Source organism: Chiloscyllium plagiosum, chromosome 5, assembly GCF_004010195.1.
Source record: "Chiloscyllium plagiosum isolate BGI_BamShark_2017 chromosome 5, ASM401019v2, whole genome shotgun sequence".
In the NCBI taxonomy this organism is placed as follows: domain Eukaryota; kingdom Metazoa; phylum Chordata; class Chondrichthyes; order Orectolobiformes; family Hemiscylliidae; genus Chiloscyllium; species Chiloscyllium plagiosum.
Genome location: NC_057714.1, coordinates 68,112,961 through 68,131,415, shown reverse-complemented (window position 1 = coordinate 68,131,415; position 18,455 = coordinate 68,112,961). Strand labels below are relative to the sequence as shown.

The 18,455-nt window shown below is 39.6% G+C and overlaps 1 protein-coding gene across 1 annotated transcript in view; it reads left to right on the top strand.

The window, feature by feature from the left end:
- Nucleotides 1–17,333, top strand: part of hus1 (HUS1 checkpoint clamp component) — a 42,191-nt gene extending 24,858 nt beyond the window's left edge. Inside the window, exons 6-8 of the mRNA XM_043690274.1 lie at nt 4,175–4,274; nt 7,870–8,001; nt 16,605–17,333. Coding sequence (XP_043546209.1) covers nt 4,175–4,274; nt 7,870–8,001; nt 16,605–16,687 — 315 coding nt within the window. The 3' untranslated portion in view covers nt 16,688–17,333. The remainder of the gene's footprint in view (nt 1–4,174; nt 4,275–7,869; nt 8,002–16,604) is intronic.
- The last annotated feature ends 1,122 nt before the right edge of the window (nt 17,334–18,455 follow it).

The following is an 18,455-nucleotide window of genomic DNA, read 5'->3' as shown; positions in this document are numbered from 1 at the left end:
CTTGCAAGGGGTAATAAGAATCCATTATAATTGACAGGATCTGACCATCAATTACAAGGCTTTTGATAGTACCGAGTTTTGTTTCAGGGTCAGAATCAAACACACTCATTAATTTCATAAGGGAATGGCTGTGAATGTTATCACTTAGTGTCCTGTTCACACAGATTCACTGATGCTAAGACAAATGTCTTTAATTGCCTTAGAGCATCCTGTTATCACTTGGTGAGCGCACATGTCCCTATCTTCTGCATTCCTTGAGTTCCTCCCTTTTTCTAAGCCTTCCTGCCTGTCTATTTTCTAGTGTGCAGGAAATGTATTTTATAATTCAGCATTACATTTTAGTCTAAATGCTTAAAGACAAGTTTTAAGGCTATAGACTTTCTCATTGTGGCCTACTGTGCCATTCAATAAGATTGTTAACACTGCTTTCCTGCCTACCCAATAACCTTTTTCTCTCTTGAATGAAAGATTTATTGAGTGCACCTTTGGAATATTTTTAGTGATATAGCCTCCGCTGCTCACTAGAGATAAGAATTCCAACACAAACAACTTTCTGAGAGAGGTTCCTTCTCCTTTCCATAAGAAATGAAGAGTTTCTCATTTTTAACACCATGCACCTGCCCTCAGTTCTAGACGTCTCCATAAGTGCAAACATTCTCTCAGCATCTATCATGCCAAATCTCTTGAAACATTATATATTTCAATAAGTTCACCTCTCATTCTTCTAAAATTGAATGGGAATAGATCTAATTTGCTCAAGCTCTTCCCTTGAAGAAGAAGCCTTTTATTTCAGATTTAGCCTAGTGAATCTTCTCCTATAAAAGGACATCTCTTCTTAGTATTTGACCAAATTTATTTGCAGTACATTAGCCATAGTTTGCAGTGGTAGCAAGACCTCTACTGTTATGACCAGACTTCAGGTGAGGTCCACCAATTTGTTACAGTTCAGGCAGGATACCGAAAATTGTTAAGCTCCCTGGTGAGTGGGGGTGAACTGGTTCACATCCTCTATTCACTCGTCCCCTCAATTGCAACAAGGTTATTTTAAGAAGGATACCTTCCCTTATGGATACCTTTCAACCAGACCCAAATGAGCTTCTGTTTTACAAGGTGCCAATTTCATCAGGCTTTCTTGAATTAACAAAAAAATTGATTTTTATCATTACTGCATTTGAGAAGAAATAATAGTGTAACACAGGTTGACCATGATACTGGAAGTTACAGGTGTCATTGGATATTGGCAGTTGACCAAAGAATTTTGAAATGGTTGGTTTCATAGACTGATTGAAGTTCCTTAGTCTTGATTCCCTTTTTTTTCAGTTGGTTTGCAGTACTTAGAGTGAGAGAAGTTCTGCCTGCAACACAGGGGTAACTTGGGAACAGTTCTTTAATTGTGACCTTCACAGCATGCTGTCACTTGAATGCAGGCTGATACACTAGTCTTGGATTAGTGGTGCTGGAAGAGCACAGCAGTTCAGGCAGCATCCAAGGAGCTTACACTAGTCTTGCCAAACCATACTACTAGAACTGAATCTTGTTTTTTAGCCCTGTTCCTGTGTTCTCTTTAAATTGAGAAGTACAAAATGAATCTGGAATTGGAATGTTATCCACAAGTGATGGCTTGCTGTTGAATAGGGGATCATCAGTCCCCTATTATCTTTGTCGTCACAGGAGGTCACAGCAATGCATTTTGGAATTAAAAGTAAATAAATGTCTCAGACTTTTGAGATTCTGATCCATTGTGATAACACTATTATATATTCTTGTTTGTTTTAAAACTCTTCAACTGTGCAAAATATCAAAATTGTTGTGAGTGAAATACTGACAAAAGATGGCAGGCAATAAAATAGCTTGAGTAACAAAAATGTTAAAGCAAGTTTATAATTTTGTGGTACAGTTCATATACTAGTGCTGACATTGTGCACTGTTAGTGTTTACTCAGTGTGTTCGTACAAATCATAAAGTTTTATATCCGCATGCTACACTGTTGAATAGCATCTCTTGCTGTTCTGTGCAGAAATGTGATGATTGCAGTCACACTTCTCAAATAAAAAAAACTGACTTCACTGAGTGGGATGCACTTCAATTTAACTATTTGACTTTTAGATTGGTCTTCTGGAACAGTAGTATTGTTTGATTTTCAGTCAGAATCTTTAGATTTATTTTGTCCAAACAGATGTCCCCTGGAATTGTTTATGGTGAGACTCAAGGCATTCTGTTTTTAAAGTATTAGTGTGTACATTTACTGTAGTTACATATGAGAGTTATTAAAGCATGTTACTTTTTTGAAAGATATTGAAAATTGCTTGCTGGTTGATTGCCTACATTTTAGGGGTTTTGAGGCATAATATACTTCTATCAAAGACTCTAACTTCTAAATTTTTAGTTGATAACAACAGGATCCTCAATTGTGTTTGACCTAACAAGGAACAGACTAGTACTTATGGAACAAGTGGAATTTATTCAGCAAGATTGTATAAGTACTTAATAACCAAACAGTGAAGACAACATGGAAGCTTATCTTTTAAGGCCCAGAATTCCTTGAATGGTGCTAGCAAATGCTATGCCTTTTTTTTCCTGTCTGCAAAGTGACATCATATTAAATCAAGTCTGAGATGAATTACACCTCAGTCACCTCTTAGCCCTAATTCTAAGGGTTTCTTGTTTCTTGTTAGGAAATGGTTTGGATAATCTCTTTCCACTGGATTAAGGTGAGGGTCATCTAGTGTCATCCTCAAATCTGTAGTTGAGGCAAAACATATGTATATCTCTTAGTCTTTAGAATCCAAGAGGTAAGATTTCAATTTAGTTACACATACTTGTAAATACAGATAGAATTACAATACTAATTCTTCTATTGATAAAATCAACTGTCATAAACAGTTCAACTCATCATTCCCAGGATACTAAAGCAATCAAGCTCAAGTGTAAATCGTGAGGATCAAGATGTCCTTTAACCAGAAAAAGACATGACCCTCTCTCACTAGTATCCTCACATACGGATGAGGAAGGACACCACTTCGACTGGGACAATACATCCCAGTCAAGCCAAACAAAGACACGCATGAGAATCCCTAGAAGCATGGCATTCCAACCGGAACTCTCTCAACAAACACATCGAGTTAGACCCCATTTCCCACTCCATGAGAAAAGGAACAGGAAGTGACTTCACCAAGGAAATGACATCACCAACCCAAAGAAACCAAAACATATAAATAGAAAGCAGGAATTTTCAGCATTGCTTCGCATGAGGTCCACTGAAGATGTTACCCAGTCAGATAATGAAACGTCTGGAAATGAACCTTTCAGCTCAGCGGGCAAACCGACATCCAAAACCTCAACCAGATCCTTAGGTCATTTAAGCCAGCAGCTTGCAAACAGTTGACCTGTTAACTGTTTCACAAGCAGAAATTCAAACTGAACTGTTTAAAAAGATAGATGGGGCAAAACCCTAAAATTTTACTCCATGTCGATATAGACTCCTAGAAGTGTAGTCACCAAATCTTAAATTCCAGAACTGTAAATGAGCAAATACGCAATAATAGAGGGTTAGATGATTTTCTAATCAGGGGAAGGCTTCGGAAATCTGAAACGCAAAACAATTTGGGAGTCCTTGTTCGTTTGGCAGTTAGAAAGGCAAGTGCAACATTGGCATTCAATTCAAGAGGGCTAGAATACAAAAGTGGAAAAGAGGCTGTATAAAGCTCTGATCAGACACCATTTGGAATATTGTGAGCAATTTTGGACCCCGTATCTAAGGAGAGATGGGCTGGTATTGGAGGGAGTCCAAAGGAGGTTTACAAAAATGATTCCAGGGTTGAAGGGCTTGTTATATAAGGAATGATTGAGAACTCTGGTTTAGAAGGATGAGAGTGGATCTGATTGAAACTTACAGTATACTGAGAGGCTGGATTGAATGTATGTGGAAAAGAGAGTAGGGGAGAGGAGGCTGTCAGAGGGGTTGAGAGAGGCTGGAGGCTGTGAGAGAGGTTCTAGGTGAATGGGGTGGATGTGAGAAGGGTGCTGTCATAAATTTAGCCGTAGCCTTGTCTCGGAACTTTCACATTAACTCAGCTACTTGACTTAGGAGAAGTATGTGTTCAGCAACTTGGAGAGTTTTCAGTTTTGGCATTAGTGATAAATGTAAATACATCTGTAGATTTTTGCATTTCAGATAATTGAAGCCAATCAGAATGGAGAAATGAATTTGAAAATTGATACTGATCTGGTGTCAGTGACAACACATTTTAAAGAACTTGGGAATCCCCCTTGGAGTAAGTAACTTTCTTCAGTAACTTGTGGGATATGGGCATTGCTGACTGACTTGTTTCCCTTGAGAAGTGATGAGCTGTCTTCGTGAACTGTTAGAGTCCATCTTCTGTAGGTAAATTCACAACACGATTAGAAACAAGATTCCAGTATAAGAATACTTTGATAAGAATATCTGTGCAAATTGAAAACAAAGTATGGTAGCGTTTAAAAGTTGTTTGTCAAATTGCCAAATATTTCAGTAAACATGTGTACATACACACAGGAACATGAGTAGGCCATTCAGCCCCTTGGGCTTGTTCTGCTATTCATTTAGATCGTGGTTGATCATTTATGTTAGTCACTTTCTTATGCTACTTCATGCTCAATTGAGCTTCCACAACACTCAGTAGAGAATTCCAAAGATTCACTACTATCTGGATAAAGAATATTCCTCCTCATCTCAATATTAACTGATCCATTCCGTTTCTGAGATTGTCATCTTTCTCTCGACTCTCAAGCGAGGAGAATCATTCTTGCTACATCCACCGTATCATTCCAGGTAAGAATTTTGTACATTTTAATGAGCTCACCTTTCATGCTTTGAAATGCTAGAAAATATGGGCTCAGTTTCCTCAATATCACCATCTCAGGGAATAGTCTGGTGAGCCTTCATTGCACTTCCTTTATTGCAAGTATATCCTACCTTAGATTAGGAGACCAAAGTTGTACACGATTCTCCAGGTACGGTCTCACCAAAGCTCTGTACAACAGTAGGAAGACATCTTTGTTGCTATGAACACCAAAATATATTTGCCTGCCTAATTGCTTGCTGCACCTGCATGCATGCCTTTAATGACTCATGAACAAGGACATCTCCAAGTTCCATTGAACATTTACAAATTTCTAACATCTCAGTGTTGACAAATTACTCTTGTAAAACCACAGAAAGAAAGGAGTAGACTGTTCAGCACCTCGAACCTGCATCGTCATTCGTAGAATCATGGCTGTATTTTTGACCAAATTGCATAAATTCATATTAATTCACATTATATTTCATCCACTATGTTCTTGCCCATTAACTTAGCCCATCAACATCCCCTTGAAGCCTCTCTACATCCCTCTCACAACTTACACTCTCACCTAATTTTCTCATTGACAAATTTGGAAATACTATATTACCTTTGGTGCCTTCATCTAATTTATTTACATGAATTGCAAACAGCAATGGCCCCGGGACAGATCCTTGCTTTATTTTAAAGGTTTTGTCAAATACTAGGTAGAGGTATCTACTATGCAAACGTTTGGTGACTTTTTACATTGAGATATAAACTTGAACAAGGTGACAGTACACTTTAGACAATGTACAATTCAAAGATTAGATTCCAGTTTCCTATATACTTTTGTCCCATTTTATAAGAGATTTGCTCTATTGTTTTATCTATTATCTTTATATGTGTGTGTGTGTGTGTGTGTGTGTCTGCATGCAGGTAAATGTTCTTCATATCTGGAGGGAAATCTTCTGTTGGGCAATGGTGGAGAGAAACAATTTTATGAATTAGCTATTCTCAACATTTGTTTTCTATTTTGCAATAACTTTATTTAGAGTGATAGAGATATACATCATGGAAACAGCCCCTTCGGTCCAACTCGTCCATGCTGACCAGATATCCCAACACAATCTTGTTCTACCTGCAAGCAACCAGCCCATATCCCTTCCTATTCATTCACCCATCCAAATGCCTTTTAAATGTTGCACCATTTCCTCTGGCAGCTCATTCCATACATGTACCACACTCTGCATGAAAACGTTGCCCCTTAAGTCTCTTTTATTATCTTTCCCCTCTTACCGTAAATCTATGTTCTCTAGTTCTGGACTCCCCCACCCCTGGAAAGAGACTTTGTCTATTTATCCTATCCATGTTCCTCATGATTTTATAAACCTCTATAAGATCACCCCTCTGCCTCCGACGCTCCAGGGAAAACAGCCCAGACTATTCAACCTCTCCCTATAGCTCAAATCCTCCAACCCTGGCAACATCCTTGTAAATCTTTTCTGAACCCTTTCAAGTTTCACAACATCTTTCTGATAGGAAGGAGACCAGAATTTGCACGCAATATTCCAACAGTGGCCTAACCAATGTCCCTTACGGCCGCATTCCTGTACTCAATACTCTGACCAATAAAGGAAAGCATACCAAACGCCGCCTTCACTATCCTATCTACGTGTGACTCTACTTTCAAGGACCTATGAACCTGCTCTCCAAGGTCTCTTTGTTTAGCAACACTCCCTAGGACCTCCCCATGAAGTGTATAAGTCTTGCTCTGATTTGCTTTTCCAAAATGCAGTACCTGGCATTTATCTAAATTAAACTCCATCGCCACTCCTCAGCCCATTGGCCCATCTGATCAAGATCTCATCTACCACCCCATGAGAAAAAGAACAGGAAATGGAATCACCATGGGAAATGACATCATCACAGGAAATAACATCACCAACCCAAAGAAACCCAAACATTTAAATAGAAAGCAGGAATCATGTACACTGCTTAACCTGAGGCCCACTGAAGATGTCACCCAGTAGGGTGATGAAATGTCTGGAAATGAACCTCCCAGCTCAGCTAGCAAACCTACATCCAGATCCCGTTGTAATCTGAGGTAACCTTCTTGGCTGTCCACTACACCTCCAATTTTGGTGTCATCTGCAAACTTACTTACTTACTATACCTCTTATGCTCACATCCAAATCATTTATATAAATGATGAAAAGTAGTGAACCCAGCACTGATCCTTGTGGCACTCCACTGGTCACAGGCCTCCAGTCTGAAAAACAACCCTCCATCACCACCCTCTGTCTTCTACCTTTGAACCAGTTCTGTACCAAATGGCGAGTTCTCCCTGTATTCCATGAGATCCAACCTGGCTAACCAATCTCCCATGGGGAACCTTGTCAAACGCCTTACTGAAGTCCACGTAGATCACGTCTACTGCTCTGTCCTCATCAATCCTCTTTGTTACTTCTGTTATTCTCTTGACTCACTTTTTTGCTTTTAAATTACTGCTGAACGCTAAAACACGGAACACGTGGGGAAAATGCATTTATACAGATTCAGTGTTAACACTAAATCATGAAATTCAAGTTTTGTATATCTAACAAACAAGTTGATCACCTCAGCTATTGCCATCCAATAAGTCAAATTAACTCAACTGATATCCTCTGGTTTTGGATCTTTTGCTGAGTCATAGAGGTCTACAACAATGACACAGGGCCTTCAGCCCAATCACACCCACACCAGTCAAAAACAATAACCTATTTAAATCCCATTTTTCAGCACTTGGCCTATAGAATCTGTGGCATATGATGCCTCTTTATTTTACTGGAAGCTCCTGGAGCTAATATCTAAAATGTGAAATCTATACTCATCTGCTGATATGCCCAATGTTGCTGAGCATGGACCAGTTCCTTTTGATCTTGATACTATTATTAGAATTAAGCATTGCAATTCAAGAAATATGCTGTTAACTGTTCTGCTTTAAAAACCGTAAAATTGATTTTTAATATAAGCTTTAGCGTCAACCTTAAAATTCAACTGATGAAGTATGAATTATTATTTATGGCAGTTGAAGAAGGTACACAACCTGATTCCTACCAAATAAGCGATCCGACAAGCATGGCTGAAGCTAGGATAGACATAAAGAGACTTCTTCAATTTCTTGCTGGACAGCAAGTCAACCCGAGCAAAGCCATATGTAGTAAGTTGTTTATATGTTTTCCACTTTTTATCTGTTTTGACTATTACTGTTAGATTTTGGATAGAAGTTACGATATAGGAATGGGTCATTCCCTAATCAATCAGTTCAGAGATGTTATTGCACACCTCTGGAACAGATGGGGACTTGAACCCGAGGTAGATATACTCTCACCATGAGGACACTCAATAGATCTTTCAATCTATATACTTGGCACATGAAGACTGGCATAAGAGTCTCCTGATATTCTACATACTCAATCTCCCACAGTTCATATATCTACATTCTAGATTTAAGATTGAGTTAGATTTTTGATAAGTCGCGAAATCAAGGGTTATGGGAAAAGAGCAGAGAAGTGGACATGAGGACTTGTCCGATCAGTCATGAGCTGAAAATGTGTTGCTGGAAAAGCGCAGCAGGTCAGGCAGCATCCAGGGAACAGGAGAATCGACGTTTCGGGCATAAGCCCTTCTTCAGTCATGATCCTATTGAATGGCAGTGAAGTCTTGACCAGGGGGCTGAATGGTCTACTCTTGTTACTATTTCTTACGATCTTATGATCACATTCTCCTTTTCCTTTCTTTCTCCTTTCTAATCTGCCTACCCATAATTCAGTTTGTTACTGACCTCAGCCATTCCAGTAAGTTCTATATATTGTGCACTGTATAAAAATGTTTCTCCTGATTTTCACAAATTAAATTGAGAATGCCGATGTTATCAGTTATTTATATAGAAGGAATCAACCGTCGCTTAGGGATCGTTTTTCATCCTCCCACAGGATAGGAATGTATCCCAGATTAGTCCTAGAGTCCATAAATCATACACGTGCAATTGATATAGATGGTGTCAAAGCATTTCATTTGGATTGTCCTGGACCTGGTCTCAGGCACCTGTGCCTTTGCAACAGTTAATTTTTCTCCAGGCATTTGAACATGCAAACTGCACTTTCAGAATTGAAGTGGCAGTTTATTAATGAAGCATGTATCTTTTGAGAAAGCTAAATCTTATGAAGAAAGCGAGCAGAGCCATAAGCAGTCTAGGGCAGTAAATATTATTCTACAGGCACTGGTATAAAGCTGTACCATCATGGTAGGTACACATAAAACTTGGAAGATGAGCTTGCAAGAAAGAGTAATGAATGGAGTATTGGAAATTCAAGACAAACCATTTGTGTTTGTGAGTGTATGTGTATGGGTTGTGTATTATTGTTGTGTCCCAGTCTGTGCACATAACATTTTTTAACACAGTGAAAAAACATATGCCATTAGCCAAGACGACAATAATATGAGTATGGTACACACTATGTTCCTTCTGAATGTCTAGTACTCCATTTTTCATGTCGTCTTGCAAGCTAAGTTTCCCGGTTATGCCTTTACATTTTAATTATCAAATTTGTCCCCTCATTTTTTTGACGGCATTTCTTTTATTTCATATTATCTCTGATTTTTAATGACCTCATCCTCTATTTTAAAAGCTCTTATTTAATAGGCTTTGTGAATGGAAAGGTGAGCACTTTGGAGAGAGTGACCATAATTCAGTTATGTTTATTTTATGATTTGGAGATGCTGGTGTTGGACTGGGGTGTACAAAGTTAAAAATCACACAACACCAGGTTAGAGTCCAACAGGTTTAATTGGAAGCACACTAGCTTTCAGAGCGACACGCCTTCATCAGGTGACTGTGGAGGGCTCGATAGTGTTACGATCGAGCCCTCCACAATCACCTGATGAAGGAGCGTCGCTCCGAAAGCTAGTGTGCTTCCAATCAAACCTGTTGGACTATAACCTGGTGTTGTGTGATTTTTAACTATGTTTATTTTAGTGATGGAAAGGGATAGGTTCATGCCACAGGGCAAGAGTTATCGATGGGGCAAGGGCAACAATAATGCGATTAGGCAAGATTTAGAATGCATAGAATGGGGTGGTAAAATGCAGGGGATGGAGACAATCGAAATGTGGAGCTGGTTTAATGAACAGATATTGCGTGTCCTTGATAGATATGTCGCTGTCAGGCAGGGAGGACATGATAAGTTAAGGGAACTGTGATTACTACAGAAATTGCATCTCTTGTTAAGCGGAAGAAGGAGACTTATTTGACGATGAGACGAGATGGTTCAGATGAGGCGATGTAGAATCACAGATTAGATAGGAAGGATTTAGAGAGAGAGTTAAGAAGAGCAAAGAGAGGACCATGAGCAATCTTTAGCCGGTAGAATAAAGGAGAACCCTAAAGCTTTCTATAGGTGTGTGAGGAACAAAAAGATGACTAGGACCAGTCAGAGACAGAAGTAGGAAGTTGTTTGTGGACCCTGTGGAGATAGGAGAGGTGCTAAATGAATATGTCTCATCTGTTTTCACTCAGGAAAAGGAGAATATTGTGGAGGAGAAGAATGACATGTATGAGATATTAGACTAGAAAGGATCGAGGTTGGTAAGGAAGAGATGTTATCAATTCTAGAAGGAGTGAAAGTAGACAAGTCACCTGGGCCAGATGAGATTTATCCAAGGATTCTCTGGGAAGCTGAGGAGGTGTCAGAGCATTTGGCTTTGATCTTTGAGTCGTCATTGTCTACAGGTTTAGTATCAGAGGACTGGAGGATTGCAAATGTTGTGTCCTTGTTCAGGAAGGGCAATAGAGATGACCCAGGTAGAGATGACCAGTGAGCCTTTCGTCTGTTGTAGGAAAAGCTTTGGAAAGGATTATAAGAGATAGGATTTATAATCATCTAGTAAGCAACAGTTTGATTGGAGATAGTCAACATGCTTTCGTCAAAGGCAGGTCATGCCTCACAAACCTCATTTGAGTTTTTTGAGAGGGTGACCAAACATATGGATGAGGATAGGGCAGTTGACATTGTTTTACATGGACTTCAATAAGGCCTTTGATAAGGTTTCACATGGTAGGCTGTTGGAGAAAATGCAGAGGCATGGGATTGAGGGTAATTTAGCAGTTTGGATTAGAAATTGGCTTTCTGTAAGAAGGCAGTGAGTGATGGTTGATGGAAAATATTCAGCATGGAGTCCAGTTACTAGTGGTGTGCCACAACAATCTATTTTGGGACCACTGCTGTTTGTCATTTTTATAAATGACTTAGACGCAGGCATAGATGGATAGGTTAGTAAGTTTGCAGATGACACAAGTCGGTGGAGTAGTGGACAGTGTGGAAGAATGTTGCAGGTTGCATGGGGATTTGGATAAACTGCAGAATTGGGCTGAGGGGTGGCAAATGGAGTTCATTGCAGATAAATGTGAGGTGATTCACTTTGGGAAGAATAACAGGAAGGCAGAATACTGGGTCAATGGAAAGATTCTTGGTAGTGTGGGCATGCAGAGGGATCCTGGAGTCCATGTCCGTGGATCCCTGAAAGTTGCTACCCAGGTTGCTCGTGCTGTTAAGAAGGCATATGGTGTGTTAGGTTTTATTGGTGGAGGGATTGAGTTCCAGAGCCGTAATGTCATGCTGCAACTGTACAAAACGCTGGTGTGGCCACACTTGGAATATTGTGTACAGTTCTGGTCGCCCCATTATAGGGAGGATATGGAAGCCTTGGAAAAGGTGAAGAGGAGATTTACCAGGATGTTGCCTGATCTGGATGCAAGGTATTATGAGGAAAGGCTGAGAGACCTGGATCTGTTCTCATTGGAAAGAAGAAGGCTAAGAGGGGATTTAATAGAGACATACAAGATGGTCAGTGGATTAGATAGAGTAGATAGTGAAAGTCTTTTTCCTAGGATGATGACGTCAGCTTGTATGAGGGGGGCAAAGCTACAAATTGAGGGGTGATAGATTTAAGACAGATGTCAGATGCAGGCTCTTTACTCAGAGTGGTAATGGTGTGGAATGCTCTGCCTGCCAGTGTAGTTAACTCAGCCACATCAGGAGCATTTAAGTAGTCCTTGGATAAGCATATGGATGATGATGGGATAGTGTAGTGGGATGGGGCTTAGATTAGTTCACAGGTCGGTGTAGCATCGAGGGCCGAAGGACCTCTTCTGTGCTGTATTCTTCCATGTTCTATGTTCTATGAAATGTATTCCCACAATCTCCCTAAACTTAATATCTGTGCTTTGTACACTATACTAAAGGTCTACATCTCGCCTTAATCCTGGAGGTCGGGATGTTAAATGTCTTCAAGGCAGAGATGATAATTCCTTGTGAGATTAAGAATTTAAGGGATACAAGTAGAGTGTGGGTAAAAGGCATTGAAATGCCCATCAGCCATGATTGAATGGTGGAGTGGATTCGATGGGTTGAATGGCCTTGCTTCCACTCCTATTTCTTATGGTCTTAATCTAATTTATCTTTCAAAACTGTCATTTTTAAATCAGTATTTTATAAAGATCCTTATTCAAAGCATCTCTGCCACATGTTGTGTAATTCCATGGAAAATGTATGATTATTTATAAATTATGTAAACATGCCATTATTATGTTCTTCTGCTCATAAGATTATGCAACAAAACTACAGTGAAATGTTAAATCTGGGTGGTTGGCATTTTGACCATATTCATCTGCAAATGGGAATATGTCAGCCTAACACAATATTTACGAAACTTCAGCCAAAGCAGGGAGCTAATTGCCCTACTGTAAATCTGGAGCCATTGAAAACTCAGCAGAATTTTAAAATTAAAATTTTCAATAACCAAGTTGCACATGACAATTATTTTTGCATTTTACTTGGACATGTGTACTTTTTGTAATCTTCTAAGGCATTGTTTATGTAGCTAGAGGTTCTTTTAATAGATCAAGTAATCTTCGTAACTCTGAGGCAAGCTTGGGAAGGCAAGATGTTATCTTGTAATGGGAAATAAGAAAATGACAGAGACTTGTTCCATAAATATTCCACAAATAATCAGGATTGAAGGGTTTCATTTGAATGCAGAACTGAAGAAAACCAGTGTAAATTAAGAAACTAGAGAATTTAATCGGGCAGCACCCACAACCATCTTTCATATGTTGCCTCCAAGCAGCAAAGGGAGTGCCCCCTAATAGCCATTGAATTCAATTTGCTAGGGCTCCTTGATGTCATACTCTGTTGAATATGACCTTGAGGTCAAGAGCTGTAACTCTCCCCTCCCCTCTGGAATTCAGCTCTTTTGTCCATGTTTGAACCAAGGCTGTAATGGGTTCGGGAGCTGAGTGGCCCTGGCAGAACCCAAACCGGGCATCACTGAGCAGTTTATTGTTGAATAGGTTCTATCTGATACCTTCCATCACTTTACTGATGACCGAGAGTAGACTGATGGGGCAGTAATTGTCCATGTTGGATTTGTTCTGCATTTTGTGTACAGAACACACCTGGGCCATTTTCCATATTGTCAGGTAGATGCCAGTATTGAAACTCTACTGGAACAGCTTGGCTAGAGGAACGGCAAGTTCTGGAGCACAAGTCTTCAGTACTATTGCCAGAATGTTCTCGGGGCCCATAGCCTTCACAGTATCCAGTTCCTCCAATCGTTTCCTGATATCACATGGAGTGAATTGATTTGGATGAAGTCTAGTATCTGTTATGCTGAGGACCACTGGAAGAGGCCACGAAGGATCATTCACTCAGCACTTTTGGCTAAAAACTGCTGCAAATGCATTATCTTTTGCACCGATGTATTGGGATCTTCCATCATTGCGGATGGGATATTTGTGGAGCCTTCTCCTCCAGTGGGTTGTTAAATTATTCATTAACGACTGGGTGTGGAAGGACTGCAGAGCTTCGATCTGATCCGTTGGTAAGTGGGATCATTTAGTTCTGGCAATCTTATGCTGTTTGGCATGCAAGTAATGTTGTTTGGTAGCTCCACCAGGTTGACACCTCAATTTCAGGTCTGACTGTTGCTGCTCCTGGCATGTCCTTCTGCACATTTCATTGAACGAGAGTTGTTCCCCTGGCTCACTGGTCATGGTTGAATTGGGGATATGCCGGACCATGAAATTATAGGTTGTGCTGGAGTATAATTCAGCTGCTGTAGATGGCCCGCAGCGATGCATGAGTGCCTAGTCTTGAGTTGCTGGATCTGTTCAAAATCTGTTCCATTTAGTACAATGGAGTCACACCAGACAACGGAGGTTATTCTCGATGTGAAGGCAGACTTTGTCTTCACAAGGACTGTGCGGTGGTCACTCTTACCGATATTGTCATGGACAGATGTATCAGCACCTGGCAGATTGGTAAAGATGAGGTTGAGTATGTCTTTCCCTCTTGTTGGCTTCCTCACCACGTGCCGCAGACCCACTCTAGCAGTTATATCCTTTAGGACCCGACTGGCTCGATCAGTAGTGCTGCTGCCGAACCACTCTTGGTGGTGGATATTGAAGCTCCCTACCCATTACATTTTGTACCCGTGCCAGCCTCAGTGCATCCTCCAAGTGTTGTTCAACATCGAGGAGTAATGATTCATCAGCCCAAGGAGATGGTTAGTGATAATCAGCAGAGGTTTCCTTGCCTGTGTTTAACCTGAAGCCATGAGACTTCATTTGTTCTGGAGTCAATATAGAAGACTCCAAAGACAACTCCCTCCTGACTGTATATCACTGTGCTGCCACCTCCGCTGGGTCTTTCCTGCCAGTGGAATAAGACATATCCAGGTGTGGTGGTAGTGGTGTCTAGACTTTGTAAGGTATAATTGTTGAGTATGACTATATCAGACTGTTGCTTGACTCATATTTGATAAAGTTGTCTGAATTTTGCCATTAGCCTCCAGATGTTAGTACAGAGGTCTTTGAAGGGTTAATAGGGTTTTTTTTTTAGAATTAGATTTTTAGATTAGAATTAGATTTCTTACGGTGTGGAAACAAGTCCACACCGACCCACCGAAGCGCAACCCACCCATACCCCTACATTTACCCCTTACCTAAGACTACGGACAATTTAGCATGGCCAATTCACCTGACCTGCACATCTTTGGACTTCAGAGAACAGAGTCAAGATTAGAGTGGCGCTGGAAAAGCACAGCAGGCCAGGCAGCATCCGAGGAGCAGGAAAATTGAGAGCAGTTGAGAGTGAACCACATTGTTGTGTGTCTGGAGTCAAATGTAAGCTGGACTAGGAGAGATTTCATTTCCTGATGGACATTAGTGAACCAGATGGGCTTTTCTGACAATCAACAATGGTTTTAGCAGATTCTTCATTCCTGATATTTTTAAATTGAATTCAAATTCCACCATCTGCTGTGGTGGGGTTCGAATCCTGGTTCCCAGAACATTAGCTGAGTTTCTGGATTAATAGTCTAACAATAATACCACTAGGCCATCACCTTCCTGATGCTGCAATGGGATATCAACATTGAGAAAGAGTGTGCAGGGAAGTAGCTTATGGAATAAAATGTGTGGAAAAATTGAAAAAGCATATTTTTTGAATGATGAGAGACAGGTAGCATTGAAAAAGACCTGGCTGTTCTTGCACAACGGACAAATCACAAGATAGAAAGCAGGTGCAGCAAGCAATTAGAAAGACACGTCATCATTAGCATTTGTCATAAAGGGACTTAAACTAAAGCAATAAAAATGTGTTGGGACGTTTAGACTGAGTCCAGGTTCGGAGTCCTGAGATGCAGTCTCAGAATAAGGGGTCCACTATTTAGAACTGAGCTGAGAGGGGATTTCTTCACTCAAATGAAATTCTCTACTCCTGAGGACTAACATGAACAAGGAGCAAGACTACCTGAAGCTTTTGAGCCTGCTCTGCCATTCAATAAGATCATGGTTGATCTGATTTTAATCTCAACTCTACATGCCTGCATATTCCTGATACCCTTTCATATCCTTGATAATTCAGAATCAACCTAGCTCTGCCTTAAAACTATTTAAAGGTTCAGTATCACCTGCCTTTTGAGGAAGAGAATTTCAAAGATTCATAGAATGCCTATAGTGTGGAAACAGGCCAAAGACTCAACCCTCTGAAAGAAAAATATTTTAAATGGACAACCCCTTATTTTTACACAATATCCCCTAGTTTTCCCACAAGAAGAAAAATCCCTTTCAATACCCACACAGTTAAGTCCCCTCAGGGTCTTATATGATTCAGTTAAATCATTGCTGACTCTTCTAAACTCCAGAGGAATACAGGCCTCACCTGTCTAGCCTTTCCTTGTAAGGCAATCCGCTCATTCAAGGTATTTGTAAACCTTTTCTGAATTGCTTCCAATGCATTGACATCCCTCCAGTTGATACAAAGTGTTCAAAACAGAGATTGATTGATTTTTGTGCACATAGGAAATTAAGTAATGCAGAGTGTACATAATGTGAATTGAGGTAGAAGGTCAGCCACGATCTCATTGAATGGTAAGGAAGGCTTGCTGGGCCAAACTTCTTGTCTGTTTCTTATGTTCTTGAGAAATGATTTGTCTCAAGAACATCCAGTTTAGCACAGGCCCTTCTCTTACTGTGAGGACTGCAAATGATCTATCACACTTACAAAGCAAGCCGAGTTACATATTTGTCTTAGATGAGTGGGAAAAGTTACATCTTGTATATAGTGGCAAGTTCTAATTCTCATATAACCTATTTTAAACAAATGAGCTAATGCTTGTTTTATTTTATGATTATATGTCTGAAATTTGTTAAATTTGATACTTACATAAACATTTCAATAATATTACGTATTTTCTTTACAGATATAGTGACTAACAAAGTTATTCACTTTGTTTTACTGCACGAAGATGTGTCCCTTCAGTACTTTATTCCAGCTGTTGCTTGAGAAACTTCACATTAACGTCTAGAAGTATCATGGACCCCTGCAAAAGTACCATCCTTGCTTGAAATAAAAGAGCTTTCTGCCTGAGAAGTCTACACAGTGACAAGATATTAAGATATGGTTCTGGATTAGTGGCTCTGATTAAGATATAGTGCCAATAATTGAACTTGACATTGCAATAACCTTTTTTTTTTAGATCTTGGAAAGATTATTGGTTGATATTTGGTGTCTAGTTCTCTATTCAATACAGAATGTTTCAATATTTTTTCTACTTTTCCTGATAGACTAAACTGATTCCCTACAGTTTTGAATAGCTATTGTAGATGAAACTCAGTTTTCCAACTTGTCTTTATTAATGCATACGTGGTCTCAGAGCTGAAAAGTGGCATTTTTTTTAAATTGAAAAGGTCTTCTGTGGAGTTTTGCTTTGCTGTATACTCTTTCTTTTTCATATCAAAGCAATCATTGGAGTTTAAAATACACTTCTGGTATTTTGTGCATAATTTGTTACAATTTCAGTTATGTCATTGTTTGGTTTTTCTTCTTCCTTTGTATTACTGCCAATTTATTTAAATATTGAGGTTGTAAAACTAAAAATATTGTCAAAATCATTTTCACTATTTATGTTTTCAATAAAAAATAATTTGAAAAGAACAAAATACATTCCCTCAAACTGTAGAGTGGTTACAAAAGTCCTTTTGGTCTAGTTGCATAAACAACTCAGTCCCATGGTATTATCTGTCATTGTGGAAATTCTTTTTCTTTAAATAGTTATTCAAAACTTCTTTGAAAACCCTAATTTGTCTGTCTCCAATAAACTCTCAGGTACACTTTCTGAAGGAGGACAGAAGAGATTGAGATATATTGGTACCTGTGACCAAAGTAGAAAAAGGGATGAGGTTCTATAAGTAAATTTAGAGATCTGGGAAATAGACTAAAAAGCAGGACCTAAAAAGTAGTAATGCCTAGATTACCTCTGGTTCCATGTGCTTGTGAGTATAGAAGTAGGAGGCTACTCCAGATGAATGTGTGACTGGAGAGATACTGGAGAGGGGAAGGCTTTATACTTCTGAAACACTGGGACTGTACAAGTTGGATGGGTTGCACCTGAACCAGAATAGAATCAGCAACCCTGGGGAGGATTTAAACTAACTTTAGCAATGGCGTGGAATCCTGAGAGAAGGTTTAGCAGGGAGCGATGCATGGCCAAATGTAGAGGGTGCAGCAAGTGAGTCACAAGGACATTGAAAATAATAGTCAGCTAAGGCTTAAGGGAGTTGTCAAGGTTGGATGGTATTTAATTTGATGCAAGAATCTGATGAACAAGGCAGGTGAGTTGAAAGCACAAATTATTAAAGTGTATACAATGTCATTGCTATCATTGAGACCTGGTTCAGTGGGGCAGAATTAGCAGCTGTAGGCCTCTATGACTCTCATGCATTTGGATCTTAACCATTGCTGACAAAAGGTTTTTCAACAGATTGCTATTGGCTCCTTTGTTAATTGCCTTCAATCAATACCCTGCTTCTTGATATTTGCACCAATGGGAGCAGTTCTTGTCTCTATGCTCTGACTGATCCCCTCATTATTTTGAACACGTCATTCATACTTGCTTCCACACAGGTGTTTACTGATGGTGGTGAGTGTGTATGTATATGATATATACAGATTCTATTCTATTCACAATGGCTTTCCCTTTTTTATTGTCTCACTATAATAAAAAAGGTCCAGGGGTCATTTGGGGGAAAATTTAGAAAAAAAAAGTTATTCA